The following is a 24,223-nucleotide window of genomic DNA, read 5'->3' as shown; positions in this document are numbered from 1 at the left end:
TTACATTTATTTCTTGTGACAGATTTTTTGTTCTAATATCTTAAGCATATTGGACATATTCTTTTAGAGGACCACCCTTTTAAAAGATAAATTTTTATGTATATATAGTTCAGTGGTTGTGTTAAAGCAGTTTCAAGCTATATGCATAAACAGTGTATATAAAATACATACGTACTCTATCTACACATGACATTACTATAATCACATGGGATTTGACCACACTAATCTATTGCTACCAAGAGCCACTGATCTCCACATAATGCAACATATGTATCACATATAGCTATATAGAAACCAGCAGAACTAGCTAAAAAACATTTCACTGTATGTTAAATCCCAACTTATTGGGGGGGGGGGGGTATCATTTACTGCACCAGAGCAGAGCTGAATGAATAATTACCCCCATTATAATAATTTAAAGGCTATGTACACCTTCGCAGTGAATACAACATTAAGCAGCATTCTAAATGAAAACGTTTTTTTTTATTTTGTTGTAGAGTCTACGCAGCGTCTTTAAATGGCTGGCAGTGGTGCTGCTTCTTACAGAGTTGCTAACAATACTCAGCTTAGTACTGATATCAACAATCTGCTTCACTTTCTGCACTACCCATCCTTTTGTTTAGTGCATCTGTGTACAGTGAGTGCAAAATACCAGCAGGAAAAGACGTTGTTGCACTAAGCAGAATAGTCTCAGAGCATAGGGAGAGAGGGAGATCACATAGGCTGCAGCAGAGAGTGTAGCATGGGTAAACTGTTAAGACACTGCAGAGTCTACAAGGGAAAAGGGAATCAAACACTCCTCTTGTCCAATATGCAGATAAGGACTAGGGTTCGAATGATATCGTTTTTTTACAGCCGATACCGATAATCTGTGGAGGTTAAGTCCGATAGCCTTATCGGCTATTTATTCTCCCCCCCCCGCGCTTTAAATCAATGAACTGCAGCGGCTTCTGCGGTGCCAGAGACCGAAGCCGCCACCCGCTTCTCTCCCCCTGCCTTTCCGAGGGTCCTCCTGAGTCCTATCACCGCCACTGCCCCCTCCCCCACGGCCGCGCCGCACCCCCCACCGCACCGCCCCGAGATCGTGAATATCGGCCGATAATATCGGCCAAACCGATAATCGGTCGATCCATAATAAGGACGCTCACAAACGACCTGTCAGTGTCTGCAGAAGGTAAAAATGTAAAGGAATTAGGCTGTGCTGGTACATTAGAGACAGGGATGGCAGCAGCATTCTGGATTCAAAGAATTCACAAAGAGCATATATCACTTGGAGGGAGAAGCTCAAATGATTCAAGACTGAAATTAGGAGCACGTTTAAACTGAATGAATTTTAAATGTGATTTTTTTTTCATTGACAAAAGTGTAAGTGTATATGTTGTGCATTGTCATTTAAAAATACTGACGCAGGGACATCTTAATAGTTTTCTGTGTTCAGACCCCGACCGATCATGACAATGATCTAGGAGACATGCTACGTCTAGGAGAAGACGTTCTCTCCTGACTTTGTGTCACGTGACCAGGACAGACTCAAAGCCGAGAGCATAGTGCGTTACCTGCATGGTCTTGTAATCAGCCAGGGGTCTGTGTGTTCAGACCTTGACCTATCACAAGAACAAAAACTCTGACCAAAAATAACTTCTGACATGCCATAGAGTAGGCATAGGCAACCTTTGGCACTGCAGATGTTTTGGACTACATCTCCCATGATGCTCTTACAGCCAAAATGCTGCAAAAGTATTATGGGAGATGTAGTCCAAAACATCTGCAGTGCCGAAGGTTGAATATGCCATAGAGACATGTAAAATGTTGTGATCAGTCAGGGACTTCCACCAATCGCTAGAAATAACTAGGAGAAGCACTCAGCTAAGTGCTCCTCTCTGTCTTTCTCCCCACTGCAGGTCATTAGTTCCACAGAATTTCTATAGATTCAGTCTCCAGCAGTGAAACGTCAAGAGAAGTGCTTAGCTGCGTGCTTCTTTACTTTAATTCTAGTGATCAACAGGGGTCTCAGCACCCAGACTGGGACAGAGCAAAACTTTTGACATGTCTTGAAGAGACATCAGACTTTTTTTTTGTTTAATAATCATAAGGTGATTTACAAGAGAAGTGTTGCTTACTAGATCCACATCAATAACTTTAACCCTTACCTTTACCCCTTCACCTCCTTGGTTGAACCTAATGGACATAGGTGTTTTTTCAACAGTACTAACTATGTAACTACGTAAGAAGTAAAGGATCATAAGCTGGTATCTATGTAAATTTCAAACAGCAAGTCAGTAGTAGAAAATATAATGTGGCGGGGGTGACTGAAGGAGGAACTTTTCTTGAAGGCTTAAAAAAAATATATTACAATGCTGCAACTAATAGTTTGTACTCTTTCAGTATAACAATCATTAAAGGGGTTATCTGGTGAGAGTTCTTATTTTTCTATTTTCCCCAGGCTGCCTAATAAAATAACAAAAACTTTAACTCACCTTCCTCCTCCTCTCTCTCTCTCCAAGCCCCGGGTATCAAGGTAGCCCATCTCTGCTGACAGTCTGCTTTCCGGAGCCAGTAGGAGCTGTAGACATGATGTCACATCGCTGCTCCACCAATCACTGGCCGCAGCGGTGTACCACCTCAGCCAGTGATTGGTGAGTGGCACTGTCGGTTTCCACAGCTCTGGGGAAAAGCAGAGTCACGGGCCGCAGATACTGGAGGCTACAAGGGAGCAGAGGAAGGGGAGTTATTCTTAGTTTTTTTTTTACTTAAATTTTTCGTATTTTATTAGGCAGGCTGGTGATACTTGTAAGAAAAAAATAAATGGACAATCCCTTTAATATTCTAGAATGTTAAAAAAGGGAGCTCCCTCACTAGAACTATTTAAACACCTGGACAGGATTACTTTGCAGGTTAAACATTTTTATTTTACTAGAGCACCGCCATCTCCTTTCTATAGTAGTGCACTAAAGCAGAAAGCTCTGCACTATTCCAGACACCTACTCTAGTTGCCATAGCTACAGCTATTGATGGTTTCCCAGGTTCTCTGTAAATTATTATAAAGTCCTACTGTATATTAAAACCTGGGTAACTAACAAAAAAAACTGTAGCTATAGCAATTGCTTCTAAAGAAGCGTAAGCAAAAGCTATAGGGGTTAGTGCTGTGCTGCTATTACATTCAGGATATAGAGTTAAAATGTAATATAAATTACTTGAAAACAACCTCCTTCTACATACATACAACTGGCATTTACATTAATAAATACATGTTGTTGGATTTGGTTTAACAGCAACTTTTAAGATATATTGAAGCACAAGATAATACTGCAGTATACCGTACAACTTTACATAGTTAGTATGGTTGAAAAAAGACATATGCCCCTCATTTTCAACCAAAGAGGAGAAGGGAAGGGGTATGGGTAAATGAAGAAGAGGGGATTCTAAATTTTATATACCTTTCAGAACAGCCAATTATTTAAATGCCGTGCATTGTGACACCACATAATAGATTAAGACTATATGGCTATGGCTAAAATAACAATACAGGTTGGCAGGTATGCCCATGCAGAAGCACGGCAGTACAGCATAATGTTTCCATGCTACCAGTCACTGCAAAAAGCTGTCTACAGGTTATAGATTTAGCAGTAATGCGCTGCAGCAGTGTTTGTCCAACCAATGTACCTCCAGCTGTTAAAACTACAACTCCTAGCATGCCCGAACAGCTGGAGGCACCCTGGGTGGACAAATACTGAACTACAGGATAGAGTGTAGTGTGGACTAAGTAAATGTAATCTACAAAAGTTATTTATATCATGCATACTCCACATTCTCCCTACTAATGGAAAATATGAATTGATCCACGGCAAAAAAAATATTACAGAATAATCCCATGAAAGACCTTACTTATATTACCTTTACTGGGATGTCCTTCTCTTCACTGGCAGCCTCACTTGTGAAAACATATGAGATCTCTTTGTGCGATGTGGTCTGTCTACATATGGCACATTTAATAGCACTTCTTCTGGTCCCAACACTATACTGGTCGATGATAATTGCTACACATTCATTGCAGAAGCAATGGCCGCAAGTCAGGACTGCCCACTAGAAAAACAGAGAACAGAGAAGGTTCTTTCTATAATCTTTGTACATTTTTGCCATTGCAGACTTCCTAATCTTACATTTAGCTAACAATAAAAACAGAATGCAGAAATAGTATAAATGGGATAGAAGGAAACTTTCATGTGAACATATGGGTGGATAAAACAAATATGTTTTGTCATTATTTTTAAGTGCTGCTGACCTTTTATTTTTCCTAGTTAAAGTTGGAGATTGGGGCAGATCCTATGGACATGCACTTTTTCTAGCCAAGTTCGTAGCTGCTTAAACTTAAATATTTTCTACTTCTTAAGAATAGAATATAGATACCTGTACTGGATGTTAGATGTTGGCATCCTTCACCTAGGAGAATATGTTATTTGTTTAATGGACTCATTTTTTTTTTAAGGATTTAGAGAAGTACCGTATTTTTCGTCCTATAGGACGCACCGGCGTATAAGACGCACCCAATTTATAGGTGCAAAATCTAAAAAAATAAAGATTTTGAACCCAATAGTGGTCTTCAACCTGCAGACCTCCAGATGTTGCAAAACTACAACTCCCAGCATGCCCGGACAGCCGTTGGCTGTCCGTGGCATACTGGGAGTTGTAGTTTTGCAACATCTGGAGGTCCGCAGATTGAAGACCACTGCATAGGAGGTAATACTCACGCGTCCCCGCCGCTCCGGACCCGTCACCGCTGCCCTGGATGTCGCTCCATCGCTGTCTCTCCGGAACGTCTCTGCTGTCGGCCGGGTATCCTTGCTCTCCGTCGCCGCCATCACGTCGTTACGCACGCCGACGCACGTACGCGACGACGAGAAAGGAGAGCGCTGGCCATACAGGGGATCCCTGAACGGAGAAAACACCGAGGAGGCAAGTAAGGTCCCTCCCGGTGTCCTGTAAGCACTAACCCGGCTATTCAGTCGGGCTGTTCGGGACCGCCGCGGTAAAATCGCGGCGGTCCCGAACAGCCCGACTGAAAAGCCAGGTTAGTGTCACTTTCCCTTCAGACGCGGCGGTCAGCTTTGATCGCCGCGTCTGAAGGGTTAATACAAGGCATCACCGCGATCGGTGATGTCCTGTATTAGCCGCGGGTCCCGGCCGTTGATGGCCGCAGGGACCGCCGTGATAGGGGTGTATTCGCACTGACATTTTCCCCCCAGTTTTGGGGAAGAAAAAGTGCGTCTTATACGGTGAAAAATACGGTATTTAGTATATTGATGTATGTTTGCCAAATGGATACTGAAAAGACACTCTTTTGGTTTCTGTCTGACAATGGACAAGTTAACAATGCACCAGCTATCTACAAGTTATACAGGCTAAATGTAGGGGTCAAATGTAATGGGAATAGAACCTGATTCTGCTTATACAGTAATGGCAAAAAAAAGTTTAGTTATGATTTACATTGTAAAGGATTCCAAAAAATAAACATCAATTACTAAAATTGCTCTGTTTGAGTGAACATTTCATCACTTTCTAGCTGTCTCAACCAGGTTTGTCCACGGCAGCTTCTCCCCACTCCACCAGCCTTTATTGACAGATCTCATAGTTTGGGTATAAAGAGATCTCTCTCAATTGAGACCAGTGAAAGCCATTAGGGGCCACCCCAGGGTCTGATGGTTCATGCAGCATGACAGTGATGACAGGTTCCCTTTGAGGAGAAGTAGCAAATCTAATAAAGCAGCAGGTGTGGAAATGAATCCGATTGTTGCCCTTTTAAACCATCCCCTTTATTATCAGAATGCCTCCTGCTCATAAACAGCATCATTCTGATAAAAGATATGGCTTAAATAATTGGTTAACTTGCTTATATATTAAGTGATTACACCAACTGTTAGCACAGGTTCACATGCATGTTTGAAGTACATTCCATACCTTGTTCTTAACCCCTTAAGGACTCAGCCCATTTTGGCCTTAAGGACTCAGACAATTTAATTTTACGTTTTCATTTTTTCCTCCTCGCCTTCTAAAAATCATAACTCTTTTATATTTTCATCCACAGACTAGTATGAGGGCTTGTTTTTTGCGCGACCAGTTGTCCTTTGTAATGACATCACTCATTATATCATAAAATGTATGGCGCAACCAAAAAACACTATTTTTGTGGGGAAATTAAAACGAAAAATGCAATTTTGCTAATTTTGGAAGGTTTCGTTTTCACGCCGTACAATTTATGGTAAAAATGATGTGTGTTCTTTATTCTGAGGGTCAATACGATTAAAATGATACCCATTATTACCTACTTTTATATTACTGTTGCGCTTAAAAAAAAATCACAAACTTTTTAACCAAATTAGTACGTTTATAATCCCTTTATTTTGATGACCTCTAACTTTTATTTTTCCGTATTAGCGGCGGTATGGGGGCTCATTTTTTGCGCCATGATCTGTATTTTTTTTTGATACCACATTTGCATATAAAAAAACTTTTAATACATTTTTTATCATTTTTTTTTAAATAAAATGTATTAAAAAAAAGTAGGAATTTTGGACTTTTTTTTTTTTTTTCGTTCACGCCGTTCACTGTACGGGATCATTAACATTTTATTTTAATAGTTCGGACATTTACGCACGCAGCGATACCAAAAATGTCTATAAAAAATGTTTTTTACGCTTTTTGGGGGTAAAATAGGAAAAAACGGACGTTTTACTTTTTTATTGGGGGAGGGGATTTTTCACTTTTTTTTTACTTTTACTTTTAAATTTTTTCTTACACTTGAATAGTCCCCATAGGGGACTATTCATAGCAATACCATGATTGCTAATACTGATCTGTTCTATGTATAGGACATAGAACAGATCAGTGTTATCGGCGATCTTCTGCTCTGGTCTGCTCGATCACAGACCAGAGCAGGAGACGCCGGGAGCCGGACGGAGGAAGGAGAGGGGACCTCCGTGCGGCGTTATGAATGATCGGATCCCCGCAGCAGCGCTGCGGGCGATCCGATCATTTATTCAAATCGCGCACTGCCACAGATGCCGGGATCTGTATTGATCCCGGCACCTGAGGGGTTAATGGCGGACGCCCACGAGATCGCGAACAGCAGCCGGGATCAGCCGCGCATGACACGGGCATCGCTCCGATGCCCGCGGTTATGCACAGGACGTAAATGTACGTCCTGGTGCGTTAAGTACCACCTCACCAGGACGTACATTTACGTCCTGTGTCCTTAAGGGGTTAACCAAGAAAAGGTATAGAAAAAAACGGCAACTCACCAGATTCACATCTTCCGACTTCTTTATTTAGAGAAATACTCACATGAATTCATAGGGAGGGGACATTTACAGGGGGGGATACCAAGAGGCAACAAGCTCTGTTTCGCACTGAACAGTGCTTCATCCAGCTGGCTTGTCGCCTGTTGGTATCCCCTCTGTCCCCTCCCTATAAATTCACGGGAGTATTTCTCTAAATAAAGAAGTCGGAAGATGTGAATCTGGTGAGTCGCGGGTTTTTTCTATACCTTTACTTGGTTAAGAAGATTGTATTGCTGTGTTAACCAGAGCACCACCACACGCCCGCATCAGCAGAATACACCCATCTCCACCAGCCGCCCCCAAACATCCTCGCAGTGCCAAACTGCTTTGTATACTTATTCATTCCATACCTTGTTTAACTCCTTTCCCTGCCAGAAGATGAGAAGTTACAAACATGGCAAAAATCTCTAAGAGCCATAACTTATCTTTCCACATATAGAGCCAAAAGAGGGCTTGTATTTGCAAGACCAATTGTACTTTCTAAAGCCACCCTTCATTATATTATAAAATGTGCAGCAAACACCCAACCCCCCCGAAAAATAAATAAATACATTTGCCTGATGAAGCTGCGCATGCGCAGCGAAACGCGTAATAAATCCATTGATTTTATTTGGCTGCCTGATGGTTCCTCTCTGCGCCAGACAAACTCCTGACTCCCTGGTCTTTCGGTTTTGATTTTACTCTCACCCAGGAGGGCTGCAGTGGACCTTCTTCTTTACTTCTTCTGCACTTTACCTTGTTGTGTGTGGGCGCACAACCAACTTTGGTAAGCGGCTTGGGAATTACCGTCCCCTACCCCCACCAACAAGATCTACTGACCCCGCACATGAGGCGCCTTCCTCCCTCTCTCCTGATATCTGGTGTGGGAGGCACGGTCACAGAGGGCACCTTCGAGGGGTGAATATAAGAACCCCAGTCTGTGAGCAGGTTGATGTTCTGTGAATTTTGTCAGTAAATCTTACTCTTACTATTTAAACTTCCGTGGTGTGAGGCACTTCTTATATTCCTGTATTGAAGTCAGCCAGGTGTCTGATTTAAAGGACAGAAGGGGGGAGAAGACAAGAGCTAGAGAGACAGCCAAAGGTGTCTGTCTCAAGGCAAAATCAGTTAAAATACACACAGGGAGCTGAGAGAGAAGTCTCCAACCAGTACGAATAATGGGCAATAAGTTAAATGAGCCAAAGGGATATTGCACTTCCGCGCAGTATGTGGCAAACAAGCATGGAAAAAGACATGTGAAAGGGTTTTGAAATAACTAAGGGAGGAACACTCAATTTAGTGATGTGGCAGAGTTCAGCAAATTTATGATGAAAAATGTAAACATTATTTCCATAAGATAGATTCGGGGCATGGGCAGCTACCGCCCTATAATGGCGCCAGAAAGAAAGAGGAGGGGTGGGTACGTAATTTTTGTGACCAACAGAGCCCATCCTTCCGAGACACCTGTTTTTTCTGTAGAGCTTCACGCCCACACTACTACACTGTAAACAGTCCCGCCCCTGTCCCTGCTGCGACGCCATCTTTACTGCAGCCAATGCCCCAGGCTGGTCCTTTAATATCCCTTGGGCCAACCCCCTCCATCAATCCGACCTCTCTCTACCCTGTAATAAATCCTGACGGAACTTTTACCTTACCAACCCCAGTGTCTGTAGCTCCGTCAATACCCAGGTGTGCCCATGTAGCACCAATACTGCCACATCAGGATGCCCTGGGGAGTCCCCAAGTATCCCAAACAGAAACAACTGGAGCACAATATGTCCCAACTAGCATCTTGGCAGAAAACATCACCAATCTAGAGGCTGACATTAATCAGTAAATGTGGAACCGGAAACAAGAAATGGATAAGTTAGCTAATTCCAATTTCACCTCCACCCCAGCTCCAACAGGGCATACCACTGGTCCCCCTCAGTATGTGTCTTTTACCCAATCACAGTTGTTCACCATAGTGAGCTCCCTGCCTGACCCTGAAACACACCCCATGCATTTATATCGTAAAGTATCTCAAGCCTATCAGACAAATGGATGCACCTGGTCTGATATGAAAAGTAAGGTACAGGCTAACGTCGGAAACTACTCTGACATAATCCTAGATCAAGTCACTGAACTTTATGGAGGATATGACACCAGGACCATTGAATCAGGTGGTGAATTTGTCAGAGAACTGGGGGACTGGGCTAGGAAGCGCTTGGCTGAACAAACCACGTCCTTACAGAATGTGAGTCAAGAAAAGGCAGAGACAGTCGAGAAATTTGCTCATAGACTTCAACAGTATTATAAAGACATGGATTCTCATTACACAAACCTACTTACATGAAGTTATTAGCCCGCTAATTTGTTGATGGTCTACGTCCCTGGCAATGCAGTCACACAAGGGACCAAAATAGCCCTTCATCCTTCAGCAAGGCAATGGCCTCTGTACTCCAACCTTGGCAAGCCCAAAACGAGAAGTGGAGGTCCTACAATATGTGGATGACCTGTTACTTTGTGCTCCTGACCAGGCAGTCTGTCTCGACACCACCACTTAACTCTTGACTTTCCTGGCGGATTCCGGGTTGCAGGGTACCGCAGCAGAAAACCCAACTTTGTCGTCCTAAAGTGGTTTTCCTAGGCCACTGCATCAGCTAAGGAGCCAAACACATTACGGACCAAAGGCGTGAGGCCATCTCGGATTTCCAGGTACCAGACACTCCACACCAGCTTCAAACTGACTTGGGCCTCGTTTCTTATTGTTGCCCATGGATACAGGATGCCTCACTACTCATGCAACCCCTGTATGACTGCACTCCCAGGTATCCTCGAACACCCTTCTTCCTTACTGCAGATGCTGTTCGCTCCTTCCACTCACTCAAGGCCTCCATCTCCTCTGCACCTGCACTGGGTATTCCAAATTATGCCCTCCCCTTCAGGCTCTATGTCATGGAAAGACAAGGCCATGTCACTGGGGTCCTCAGCCTTTGGGATACAACTCCAAACGTCTGGAACCTGTAGCCCGAGCGGCCCCCTCCTGTGTTAGAGCTGTACACGCAGCTAGTTCCTGCTAGGGTGCAACCTCTGACATAGTGCTTGGATTCCCTCTTACAGTTCTGGCACCTCATGACATCTAAGCCATTCTCCAACAGACTCAACCATGGCACCTCACTGCTGCCTGTCACCTACGGCTCCAGTGCAGCTTACTGCTCCCAGAAAACATCAACATTCAACGATGTCACATTCTCAACTCCGCTGCACTTCTTCCTCTCCCAAGGGGGGGGGGGGGGGGGGAGGAGAAGTATGAGTAGGAGAACAGAGAAGACAAAATTGACCTCACAGCAGAAGAAAAACTTCAAAAACAAGACCTTTGGGCTTCCACAGAATCCCTTTATGGTGGGGAACCACATAACTGCCTCACATTGATGGACGCTGAAGTCGGACCACCTCCTACCATGCAAGATACACCCTTTGACAACCCAGACCAAGAGCTGTTCGTGGATGGCTCCCGGTTTGCTGATGACAAGGGCAGGTATCATTCTGGCTTTGCAGTAACGTCTGAGCACCAAGTGTTAAACATGGAACAGTTACGGCCAGATCAGTCTGCCCAAGAAGCTGAATTACAGGCTTTGACAAAAGCTTGCAAAATGGCGCAGGATGCTACCGCCAACATAAACACAGACTCAATGTATGCCTTCGGATTGGTTCATGATTTTCGAGTCATTTGGAAGGCCAGGGATTACGTCACTGTGGCTGGAACTCCTATAAAACATGCGCAAACGGTAGCGGAATTAATGTCAGCGGTAGTACCGCCAAAACGGGTGGTGGTGATCAAGGTCAAGGCCCAAACTACAGCAAACACCACTGAGGCGAGAGGAAATGCACTGGCGGATCAAGCAGCAAAGGCAGCAGTGGGAGAGAAAGAAGTGGGAGGGAAAGGAAAGGAAGAGACTGATGGCTGCTTGATGGGAAACCAACAAGAGAATCCACAGAAAGTCTCATGGGACCTATTGCAGAAGAAGTAATGGTGGTTCCACGGTATTCTCCCCCCCCCCCCCCCATGCTGGGGAACTAATCATATGTGACCCGCGGGTGCTGCTCTGCAACTCTATTCCCCCCCCCCACCACAATGAATTATCAGCCGCAGCGCTGCGCTATCCCCCACATCGGGGAACTAATCATATGCTCTGCTCTCCCCGTCCCTCCTGTGAGCCGCCGGCGCTTTAAATGAATAAGTTGCGGGCCGCGGCTCTGGAAATTATTAAAGGACATCTGTACTGATGAATTTTCACATATTCCTGTGCCCGGGCTGCAAAAATAAACAAAATAAACTTTGACTCACCTTCCTACATTCCCCTGTTGCACTGGTATAGCCGGCCAGCTCCTTACATAACAGTGCACTCAGCCTATCACCGGCCGAGGAGGGACATCGCTGCAGGCGGTGATACGCTGACGACTCTGTGACCTTCCTGTCCCCAGGAAGCAGCATGAGGATAACAGCGGAGGATCGTGAGGCCGATACCGGAGCAACGGGGAGGAACATAGGAAAGGGAGTAATTTATTTTTATTAACATAGGAAGGTGAGTCAAGTTTATTTTGTTTATTTCTGCAGCCAGGGCACAGAAATATGTAAAAATTAATCAGTACAGATGACCTTTAATCATTTTCAGCACCGCGGCCCGCAACTCATTCATTTGAAGAACCGGCATCTCACAGGAGGATGATGAGAGCAGCGCCTGCGGGTAGTTCCCTGATGTGGGGGACAGCGCAGCAGCTGATAATTCATTCATTCGAAGGGGGGAGGGGGGGGGGGGAGGGGCCCGACCGTTATTGCGGTATAGGAAAAATTCATATCTTACAGAAAAAACATACCGGTATTCGGTATGAACCGGTATACCGCCCAGCACTAATTGCAGCCCTGGCTCATGGACCCACTCAATACTCCAAAACCATCATGAAGGATCTGATATGCAAATTGTGGAATCACACCAGTTCTGGTCAAGTACTGTCAAGCCTGTCTCATCTGTGCAGAATGCAACCCAGAAAGGACTGAGCCAACTCCCACCAAGTGCCTATCCAAACCATTGTACCCCTTCCAAAGGATACAAATTGACCACATCCAGATGCCCATCTGCCAAGGAATGCAATATGTCCTGGTTGTAGTTGACTTGTTCTCCAGCTGGTCAGAAGCATACCCGGTCAAAAATCAAACAGCAACAACTACCGCCAAAAAGTTATTTCAAGAAGTGATCTGCAAATATGGGGTACCAGAGGTCATTGAACACGATCAAGGGCCAGCATTTACAGTCAATCTTACCGAAGAAGTATGGAAAATATCAGGGTCTCGCTTAGCCTCCCATACACCCTACAGACCTCAGATCAGTGGCAAGGTGGAAAGACTAAATGGAATTCTAAAATCAAAACTGCTTAAAATGACAAGAGAGACAGGCATGAATTGGGTGCAGAGTTTACCAATAGCCCTGTTTAGTGTAAGGCACACCCCAAAGTCCCCACACAAGTTAACTCCATATGAGATATTGTTTGGGTCCAGTCCTAGACTAGGGGTCTATTATCCACAACAATTGCAGTTGAAATATGAGTCAATGGCCAAATATGTTGCTGAAATGAACAAACCACTGCCTAACATACATAGTTGAGATTTTGCTTCCCTTCCAGATCCTGATCTCATCGAAGGCTCACATTCCCTCAAGCCTGGCGACTGGGTCTTGACAAAGAAACACATCAGGAACACTCTTGAAACCAGATATGATGGTCCGTACCAGGTTCTGTTAACCACGCCCACCTCAGTCAAGCTAAAAGGGAAGCCCACCAGGATCCACGCATCTCATTGCAAGATGTTCAAGAGTAGCCTGGTTCCAGGACAATAAATTCACCATGTTATTTGTGTGGTTACTGGGGTTACAGCTGGTAGCCATAGTACAGTCCCAACCCTATGTGTTCTGGGTAAATATCCTCCCCCCCCCCCCCCCCTCCACCAGAGCCACTTGGGATTTTGAAGTTTGTCAGGTCATGACCTGTCCTAAGTGTGCTGCTACATATAATGTGTGTCACTAACTCACGCCATAAATGGTGTGAGTCTTGGTCCCTGGCAGCATGGAACACAGGAGCTGATTAGGGATACAAGCCTAGAGAGGCTATGGGAAAGAAGGACTCGCAAGGAAAGAGCCTGAAAGTAAGGATGACCCTCACCACTAACAAGGGACATGACTCTGGGTTGAAGGGCTGATTTGGCAAAGATAGACAGAGGGTCGCCTGTAGGCCCATGGATCCTTGAAAATCCACAAAAGGGTGACCTGGGAGTATATGTATTTGGCCATTATCCTAGGGGTGGACCTACATATCCCCTCTCATAGATTGAGTTGAAGGACATTAATACTAAGCCCACATCTGCACCATCCCTGACAAATCAACCCCAAGTAGACACTGGTATTCACGGCATAGTTCACAGACAACCTTACACTTTGGAAGAGATTATGACAGTAGAAACCGGGAATGTAGATCATAATTTATGGTGGAAATATGTCAAATACACTCCTCTGTCCCAAAACAAGACTGACTGCATAGCCTGTGCCTCTGCCCGACTGCATCTAGGGACCGTACCCCTAGAAATTCCTGGGAAGGAAATTGCTTGCTTCTTATCCTTGTACAAGAACCAAACTACCAATAATTCAGACTGTGAACACTGGAAGCAAAAGTATCCTATAGTGACTAAGGCATGGATTCCAGACAAGAGCATAACAGTTTATCTGGGGATCTACACTTGCGTCACTAACACGGGAAATTCAGGGTCATTCCCCCCAGTGCTAAGAACTTAACAGGGGGTAATTACACTGACCTGCTTGTTAACCATACACAATATATTGGAGATGTCTATTTTGTCTGTGGGGATTTCAAGTTAAGAATCAAGCTGGAGTCTAGCTGGACAGGACAATGTGCCCTAACTAATGCTGTCATGCCTTTTTCATATAATCTCTCCCAAAGACCCTGTCAATCCATCATAAATGCTCGATCCAAAAGGTCAGCAGCCCCTGGTGGTTCTTTTTTGATTCACGTGTACATAGATGCTATAGGAGTTCCAGGGGGGGGGGGGGCAGATGAATTCAAAGCAAGAGACCAGAGCAGGGTTTGAGTCTATTTTTTCCCCATTATAACAGCCAACAAGAATGTAGATTGGATTAACTACCTGTACTATAAACAACAAATTTTTGTAAACTATACCAGGGATGGTCTGAAGGGTCTTGCTGAACAACTAGCACCCACTAGCATAATGACTTTCCAGAACAGAATGGCGCAAGACATGTTGCTTGCGGAGATGGGAGAAGTATGTAAAATGTTTGGAGACTCCTGCTGTACATACATCCCTGATAACACAGGGCCAAATGTGAAAGTCACTGCTGCCATCAAGGGGTTAGAGAACTTATCAGCAGAATTAAAAATATATTCTGGGATAACAGACCCTTGGGATGAGTGGTTTGGTTGGGCTAAAGGTTGGAAACAATGGCTTATGCAATTAGGCATTGGGATATTGATTGTAAGATTTGTAGTTGCCTTGTTCACTTGTTGTATTATTCCATGTGCACAGAAACTATGTGAGAGACTCTTCATCACACCAGCTCCCATCATGCTGATGTATGATGACACCGAGGCACATGAGACCGGCTATCCAGAGTTGAATGGACAGTCAGACCCTACTTACAGTTCCTCACACAATAGGTAGGGACAGATAAATCCCTTGGTATACCAAAACCCTGTGACCAGGGGAACATACATAAGGAATGTGCCGTTGCCACCACAGGAGAAGAGGATTACGAAGGGTATACTGGATGATTTGTTAGGAATAGGGAATGAATATTGATCTCCAAGGGGGGACGGTTATGGTTAACAGATGTAAAATGAAGATCATTCTTCTAAAATGGAGGTTACATCCTGTATTATGCCCTGTGTGCCCATCATGCTTTGCGCAGAAAAATATGATGAAAATGCTTATGTGAAGTAGTCTGCTAACCAATTAGAATGCTTATACAATGTGCTCCGCCATACTGAAGGATATATCTTGTGTGTACACTATACAATAACTCAGAAAGAACCATTTTGACCTAACATGTGTCAGCGTGAGTTTTTTCTCTAGCTGCACGTATCTTATCTAATTTGGAGCAGTACATCAACCTAGAGCAGTCACTTGGAACGCATCCAAAACAGTATCACTTTAATCTGTTCTCTGCTACTAGAACCAGCCTGAGGCAGACTTTATTAGCAGATTTACTATGGCAGACACGGAGGGCTGCACTCAGGCCCCTGACCGATGCGGCACCTGTCAGTTCAGTTTCTGCTTGCATTAACTGCCATCTGCTCGCTGCATGCAGAAGGCTAAACTGCCAGGATGGGACCAAGGTCCGATGTGGCAGTTGTGGGAAGGTGTTGGCTGTAATATACAGCTGACCCCGCTCTATATGCAATGACTGCTGAGCCGCCGTAAAAAAAAACATCCACAGTCATTAAAGGGTTAAATAATTATTCAAATTCTAACTCAACACAACACAAAGTAATTAATATGAACAATAAAAAGAAGTACAATGATAAGATTAGCATAACATATAAGAATACATATTTGATATAATTTCACGCCCCACTTGTAAAGATAAAAGAAGCAAACCATGTCAGAAGTTACCTGCTTCCCCAGATTTCTTGCACATATTGGACAAGGCTCTGGATTCACTCCTCCACTGGTGTTATCCTGAGACTAGAATAGAAACAAATACTTCAGCTTGTTTTTAATGTCTCCAACAGAAGGTTATAATAATGTTGCTGGCTTGGCTCTTTTGTATACAGGAAAAACTGCAGGAATGTTTGCAAAAGGCTTGTGGGTTTGAATCTACCCCTAAGTTGTGGAAGTGCAACGAGCTTGGGCACTATACACTGCTCCACAGGCGATTTGAATGCATTTTTTATGTGATTCCTACTGATTAATTTGGGTATTTATATCATATCCTACTGGGAGGATAACACCCATCGACAAAGGTTTGTGTCAAAACACAGCATTAAGGTGATGCCACCTCAGTGTCCTGCAACCAAATGACACCAAGTATGCTCTTTGGATGTGTTGTTTGTGTATGTATGTTAGCACCTTAGGATGCATTATAACGTGTAAAATGCTGCTTATGTTTTTGTGGTCACTTCTGAGTAGCGTAAATGTTTTTACATAAGACAAGGGATGTCACCTTAGCTGCCCCCCCCCCCCCCCCAGGTGGTAATTCTCCTCCTCTTTATGCTTTGTACTTTTAATGGACTGTTTACAATAATAAACTTTATTCTATATACACATGATAAATGGCTCTATTTTCTTTGGCTATATGTTATGCTTGGAAAAGAGTAGAAACTTGGGCTACAGGTCAAGTATATAAATAAACACATTCAACACAATAAAGTTTCCATAAACGCAAAGTGAAGTGGTGCTTATTATTGGAGTCTAATAAGTCCATGACCAGATTTACCTTAAAAGGGTAATCCCTAATTTTTAAATCAACTGGTGTCAAAAAGTTAAACAGATTTGTAAATTACTTCTATTAAAAAAGCTTAATCCTTCCAATACATTTTATGGGCTGTATACTACAAAGGAAATGCTTTTCTTTTTGGATTTCTCTGATGTCACGACCACAGTGCTCTCTGCTGACCTCTGCTGTCCATTTTAGGAACTGTCCAGAGCAGCATATGTTTGCTATGGGGATTTTCTCCTGCTCTGGATAGTTCCTACAATGGACAGCAGAGGTCAGCAGAGAGCACTGTGGTCATGACATCAGAGAAATCCAAAAAGAAAAGCATTTCTTCTGTAGTATATAGTCCCTAAAAAGCACTGGAAGGATTAAGATTTTTTAATAGAAGTAATTTACAAATCTGTTTAACTTTCTGGCACCAGTTGATTTAAAAAAAAAAAAAAAAAAAGTTTTCCACGGGAGTACCCCTTTAAAGTTATCCACTACCTACAGGTCAGGGAATAAGTAACTGATAACGGGCATCTTTAACTGCTGACATCTGCTTTGTTTGGAAGGCTCATAGCCTGTGAATGGAGCTGGGCATGTGTACTTCTGCCTTAAAGGGGTATTCCATGAAAAAAAAAGTTTTTTCATGGAATACCCCTTTAAGGCAGAAGTACACATGCCAAGCCACTGCTCCACTCACAGGCTATGAGCCTTCCAAACAAAGCAGATGTCAGCAGTTAAAGATGCCCGTTATCAGTTACTTATTCCCTGACCTGTAGGTAGTGGATAACTTTAAAGGGGTACTCCCGTGGAAAACTTTTTTTTTTTTTTTAAATCAACTGGTGCCAGAAAGTTAAACAGATTTGTAAATTACTTCTATTAAAAAATCTTAATCCTTCCAGTACCTATCAGCTGCTAAAGTTGAGTTGTTCTTTTTCTGTCTGACAACAGTGCTCTCTGCTGACACCTCTATCTGTCTCAAGAACTGTCCAGAGCAGGAGAGGGTTGCTATGGGGATTTGCTGCTACTCTGGACAGTTCCTGAGACAGACAGAGGTGTCAGCAGAGAGCACTGTTGTCAAACAGAAAACAACAACTCGACTTCAGCAGCTGATATGTACCAGTAGGATTGAGATGTTTTAATAGAAGTAATTTACAAATCTTTTTAAATTTTTAGGGCCAGTTGATATGAAAAAACATGTTTTTTCATTGAATATCCCCTTAATTAGTTTGGGGACAATTGTCTTTTCTTTATGTAATTGGAGGGGTCTCAGCAGTCGAACCCTTAGCAGTCAGTCCGTTACTTATCTTTCTTATCCTGTAAATAGGGGACACATTTCAATTTAGAGATAACTTCTTGTGTCATTAATGTCATGTCATTAAGGATACTGTATTATTATGCTTTTACATAATTCTTGCTTGAATATGCTAGGTAGTTGCGCTAGTCAAAAATACCTTCTCTAAATTTGTAAGGTAAAGGAGCTGACCCAGTTTTTTCTGTAACTGTGACTTGCCAACAGCTTTGTCATTAAGCAGCTTGACGCGATTCTGCTCAACCTGCAGAGACAAAATGATAAAACCTTTAAAGCACCTTGAAGAAAAAATGATACATCCTCAGGCAGATAGAATGAGAGATACACTGATCTTCTTGGAATCTACTGTTCCGCATGTGGGGACAAACCTCGTGTGGTTCAATGATGTGAAGAACAGGAGGGTTAGGCTTGGGTTCATCAGGAAGTCTGACTCTGAGACGCTGAGTTGCCATTGACAGCTCATCTATAGCAGACACATGATTACGTAGGACCATCCAGTATTCATGAAGTAACTAAAGATACAATTTGAGGGAAAAAAAAAACAATATAAAAAGGTCAGGTTGGTTAAAGCAACTAATAAACCCAATAAAAATAAAATTTTTATTATAATAGGTTAAGAAGAAGCACTCATGGGTTAAGTCAATTTATGCAAATAAACTAAAACATTTGAATGATTCATATTGCTAATGAAGGGGGAATCTCTGGTTGTGCCCCTGATCAGACTTCTAAACCCCCCACTGATGCACAGAACATAGGGGTCACAGCACCAATTTAGTGCTGCAGCCCTACGCAGTCTCTCTCTGCACAGTATTTCCTGGCCACCCACAGAACAGGTGCTCATCTCTATTCATGTAATTGGAGTTGTCAGGTTCCTAGCAAAATGCCATCCTTGCATGAGACTGGGAAATTCCTTAAGTCATAGGTCTACCTCTTTTTCAAGGTTTGTTGTTAAAACAGCTAAAGGATTGTAGGAAACTCACCTTATATTCTTTTTTCCATGCCTCAAATAGCTCCATAAAGCACGTGCCTTCTTCAAGAAGCCAGGGGTCCATGCGGTGACTTCTAGCAAATGACAGTACTGCTTTCAAAGAGCGTTCCAACTCACTGGCTGCCCACAGGCCTCGGCTAGTTTTAGGCAGACGATCATCCACCAACCCATTTTCTTCTTCAATCATTTCTTCAAAAATAGCAGTTTGTCCTTTCACTCTGAGAGTTGAAAGAGATGTAAGTAACTCATAGGCTAGAATTGGTCAATAATGAGACTTAATAAGCATCTAAAGTAGACTGGAAGTTCATGGCACACTTAAAAGGGCTGCGGCTCCATAGAGAATGAATTGGGCAACCGTGTGGATAAGTTGTATAAATGGGAAAACCCATTTAGGGTACGCTCACACATACAGGATCCTGCGCAGATTTGATGCGCATCATTTCTAACTGCCAATTAGAAGCTGTGTGTTTACATTGAAATCTGCAGCAGAAAATCCTGAGCATCAAATCTGCGTACGTGGGTACCTTCACACATGCATATTTTTGCTGCAGATTTTGCTTCAATGCGATCCTGCCGCAGTCTGCATTTCAGCATTGAGAGGGAGAGTACTATCGGTTGCAGGAGGGGGGGGGGGGGGAATGCAGGAGGGTGCACCACTCTGCCTCCTGGAGGGGGGGGGGAGCGGGGGTGCAGGAGGGTGCACTACTCTGCCTCCTGGAGGGGGGTGCAGGAAGGTGCACTACTCTGCCTCCTGGAGGGGGGGTGGGGTGCAGGAGGGTGCACTACTCTGCCTCCTGGAGGGGGGGGGGGGGTAAAGGGTGCACTACTCTGCCTCCTGGAGGGGGGGGGGGGGTAAAGGGTGCACTACTCTGCCTCCTGAAGGGGGGGTGCAGGAGGGTGCACTACTCTGCCTCCTGGAAGGGGGGGGGGGGTGCAGGAGGGTGCACTGCTCTGGTTCTTGGGCTGTTAATAGAGCGCTGTTGAAGTGCTATCAGGCGGATGCGGCGGATGAATACGGATACCCAGAACAGACTCCTACTGCTGCCTCCTGCTGTCTGACCAGGAAGTAGAGGGGTGTGACAGCGGGTGTGAGCACTACTCAACTTTCCCATGTGACTTCAGGAGTGTGAAGTCTCTACTGAGCATGCTCAGTAGCACTAACGGACGCTAAATTAACGGACAATAACGGGTGTATTTTGTAGCGTCCGTTACGCCATAGGCTTCAATGTTAATAATTAACGGACGTTCAATGATCCGTTAATTATAAATGGAAAAAAAATACTGCATGTCCGTTCTATTCTTCCGTTATAACTAACGGACGTTAGTTTAACGGAACAAAAAAGGTACAAACGAAAGATTAAAAAATCCCATAGACTTTAATGGGATTTATTAACGGAAGTTTAAGGATCCGTTATAAAAGACTTTATAACGGAATTTCATAACGATCTTTAAACGGAAGAACTTTATAGTGTGAAAGCAGCCTTATATAGCTGTTAGGGCAAGAAGACACCGGGTACCTTTCATATATCTGTCTTTGCTTCCATAAAATGTTATTCTCTGGTGCCAAGTGACAAAAAAGATATTCCCAAGCTCCTGACGTGCTGAGGGTTGTAACTCCCATTCCCATTTCTGTCCCTTCTCTCCCATCTCTGATTGACAGTCAGCTAGAAGCCAAGTCCTGTATCTGACAAATCTCACACCTGCATACAATTTGTATGCACAGAGCAGGAACAGGATTTGGAAAGAGAGCTCGGCAGTAGAAGCTGGGCCCTGAAAGTCAATCAGGGAAAGGGATGGGAGGGGGAACAAGGAGTCATTCCAGCCCTCAGCACTTTAGGAGAATGGCACCACAGAGTAAAAGTATTTGTCTAGGTTATGGAAGCACAAACAGATATATAAAAAGGTACCATGTGTCTTACGACTAAGGCGGCTAAGTCCGCTGAAATGCGTCACTCTCTGGTCCATGTGATCTATGAACAGTGCCTGTTCTGATGGTTTAATAAACAGCATTCTTATCCGTGACTGCGGTGCTGGATTTCATCATTGCTCCATTCCCATCCATACGTGTAGTCCACATGTCTTCCATGCATGCACGACCCTGTTGGTGAGCTGGATTCTAATCACTGTGCATCAATGTGTCTTATTGCCCTAACAACAATGTAAGCAGTTTGGAACGTGAGGGAATGAAGTTCAAATATTTTGGCTTGAAATTTGCTAGTGGTACTTAGGTAAATGTTTCACATTGCACAGCTTGATAGCAGTGTCCCAGAAAATAAGCATCAGAAAAAGTGGCTAGGGACATGATAAATTAAAGCTTACATATCTATAAGAAAACAGGAAAACAAAAAGGCATAATAACTTGATTTGTACTCTGGTGCCACCTTCTTATATCAAACAGGGCAGTACACATACATGCTGCATGGACAAACCAGTACCTAGGTATGTACAAGGCTCATATGAATGAATGAAGATACTGCTGAATGAAGGGGAGACCGATTAAGGAATGTGATCGGGCTGTCAGTGTGTTTTTAGATCAAGTGTTAAACTATAGATGTTGGGAATTGATGTAAAAGTTTTTGATATTTTGATTAAAAAAAAAAACATCTCTACTTCACAAGCACCACAACTAAATGCACGTCAATAATAAAGATCAAATCAATCAATTGTTCTTTAAAGGAATTATGACAATTACATTGGACACCACTAGACTATCTACAGAGAACGTATGTCAGCTTGTCTCAGTGAAATTTATAACATTTAATAAAACATTATTTACAAAGTCAGGATTGACATACAGAACTGGCGCAAAGGGAAATTTGGCTCAACCATGAACTTTTGGTTCCTCACATACTTGACCTGTTTTTCACCAGAAACAGTAAAAAAAAGAGAGGAAGTTCTCATGTTGCAAGAAAAAGCTTTTAAAAGCTTCCTTTGTGTTGTTAAATGATGCCGTATTATTAACATATGAATCATATACTTGCACTTGCAGCTGCATCATAACAAAACGATAAAAGAATATTATAACTATAAACAACTAAACTCATTTGCTTTACTAAGCTACTCAACAGTCTTGTCTGATGGCCACAAGACAACAATCTTTGTAGTGAGGTAGCTACTTACGTATGAAAGAAGAGTTTTGACTCATACTCCGTGAATAATTCATCAGCTTTACAAAAGACACAGCTGTGAAGAGAGGAAACATCAGAGGCCCGCTGTTAGAAGTACAGTACTTGTATCAATCTGCAGACAACAGACATAGGACAGGTGAGCCAAGAATAAATCTGGTCTAGAAGTGGGTCACCAACATTGGCACACACTAACAGTAACACTGATCTAATAGTACAACATATAAGTGGTGTAAGAACAATGGATGATCATGTGGTTTGTCTTTTTTTACCTAAAGTGTAACAAAAAGAAACTACAACTGCCTAACTTAAAACACACACAAAAACTACGTACAATGTCATCTAACCTTGCAAATACATCTACAAAACTTCTGCTTTCACAGCGCCTGGTCTCCACTGCGCTCCACTTCCTGATGCTGGGGTCAGCACGAGACATTGAGGGGCATTTATCAAATGTGAACTTTCTTTTTGCTCACTTTAGAGCAAAAACATTTGGTGGGAAAGTGCCATCCGTGTGCCAAATTTATCAAATGGTGCATGGACATAAATTTATCAAATGGTGCATGGACGTTGATGAATCCCCACTGAACGGCTCTGGTTAAATTTCGCACAGCAGTGGCGGGCCATGCGATGATTTTATTACACGTCTCACGGCCCTTAATACAATTGTCGCATGGAGTGATATAGGGCAGGGTTGACATGTCTTGTGATTTCTTCTATATCTGATCCGTGCACATAATAAATTTGTGACCATTGCACAAAGTGATTCAAATCTGATCATTTCGTGGTCATAAAAATTAAGCAGCCTAAATCAAAAGTAGCCGGAAAAGTCGCACTGAACCAGCCTACGACTTTTCCTGCGACAAATTTAGATGGAAAAATTGTTTGATAATTCCCCTCATTGCCAGCAGTGTCCTGCCTCAGATGGTGTTTGGCTGAGTGGCAAGGTATGGTGCCAATCACAGCACCAGGAAGTGGAGCACAGAGGACACTGGGTGCTGTGATAATGTGGGTGGCGTGGGAATGAGAAGGTACAAACATTTTTTCTTTTATTAGGCAGCCTGGGCATATTTATGTAATGGCATATTTAGACAACTCATTTCAGAGCTGCATTTATAGTTCTGCAGATCTTTAGACAAAAGTTGTCCGAACCTGCCATATGAATACAGCTCTGGGTTGCAATACATGCTGTACTTTAGGCTATAAGATAATAAATAAACTAATAAACAAGGGATATTAGAAAAACCTCAGTTTTATGAAGTCCTCTAGTACCACTTAAATGTAAAAGACAAGACAACGCAATAGTGGTACATGTACTGTATACAATACCCAGTACATACATATGGAGTGGCAGCCGGCCAACTCTAAGGTGGCAAACTGATGCAGTCTGGATAACCTCTTGAGACGGGGGACCCTCCAGGTTCTTCACTGCCTCTCTGACTTGCTTCTGACACTTTCTCACTTCTTCCATTTGAGAAGTAACAATGTACTGAAGCCCTCTGCAGTCTCGGAATCTATGGTGCAATAACATCTTATTAAGTACAATATGGATAGTTTGGAGAAAAAGTTAGAGATTTCTAGCCGGATAAGAAAGCAGATCATTTATGAAATATAAAGAAATCTTCATACAGGAGCAGGTTACTTACTTATCTGCCATTGATAACGTGTTCCCTTGCTGTTTATAGTTAACAGTGATTTCATTTTGCACACGTTGAACAAGATCCTCATCACTGGCAGTCTGGATAGCATGCTGAATCACATCAATCCACCAAGGAGAGGAGAAGTTAACCTGCAAAGGAATCACGGTTTATTAGGATTATCCTATGAAAAAGCAGGTAAAAGGATAGTGGGTAAGAAGTAACTCTTCCGCATAATAAGCTTTGTCAAAAAGTACAGGACTATGGGGGACATTTATCATTCAATATAGACGTTTTTTCCGTCTATCTTTGGTGCTTGAATGTTGCAGTTATGTAAATTTAGCGACTTATATGCGACTATTT

The 24,223-nt window shown here is 43.1% G+C and overlaps 1 protein-coding gene across 1 annotated transcript in view; it reads right to left on the bottom strand.

The window, feature by feature from the left end:
* The window catches only part of SHPRH (SNF2 histone linker PHD RING helicase), a 123,348-nt gene that overhangs the window by 18,950 nt on the left and 80,175 nt on the right, over positions 1 to 24,223 (bottom strand). Inside the window, exons 18-25 of the mRNA XM_056567320.1 lie at positions 23,870 to 24,012; positions 23,564 to 23,737; positions 22,219 to 22,281; positions 19,091 to 19,316; positions 18,479 to 18,622; positions 18,253 to 18,354; positions 15,991 to 16,062; positions 3,895 to 4,083 (exon numbers count right to left, since the gene is read on the bottom strand). Coding sequence (XP_056423295.1) covers positions 3,895 to 4,083; positions 15,991 to 16,062; positions 18,253 to 18,354; positions 18,479 to 18,622; positions 19,091 to 19,316; positions 22,219 to 22,281; positions 23,564 to 23,737; positions 23,870 to 24,012 — 1,113 coding nt within the window. The remainder of the gene's footprint in view (positions 1 to 3,894; positions 4,084 to 15,990; positions 16,063 to 18,252; positions 18,355 to 18,478; positions 18,623 to 19,090; positions 19,317 to 22,218; positions 22,282 to 23,563; positions 23,738 to 23,869; positions 24,013 to 24,223) is intronic.

This window comes from Hyla sarda, chromosome 3 (assembly GCF_029499605.1).
Source record: "Hyla sarda isolate aHylSar1 chromosome 3, aHylSar1.hap1, whole genome shotgun sequence".
NCBI classification, from domain to species: domain Eukaryota; kingdom Metazoa; phylum Chordata; class Amphibia; order Anura; family Hylidae; genus Hyla; species Hyla sarda.
Note: the sequence above shows the minus strand (reverse complement) of the source record. Positions and strands in the feature narration are given on the sequence as shown.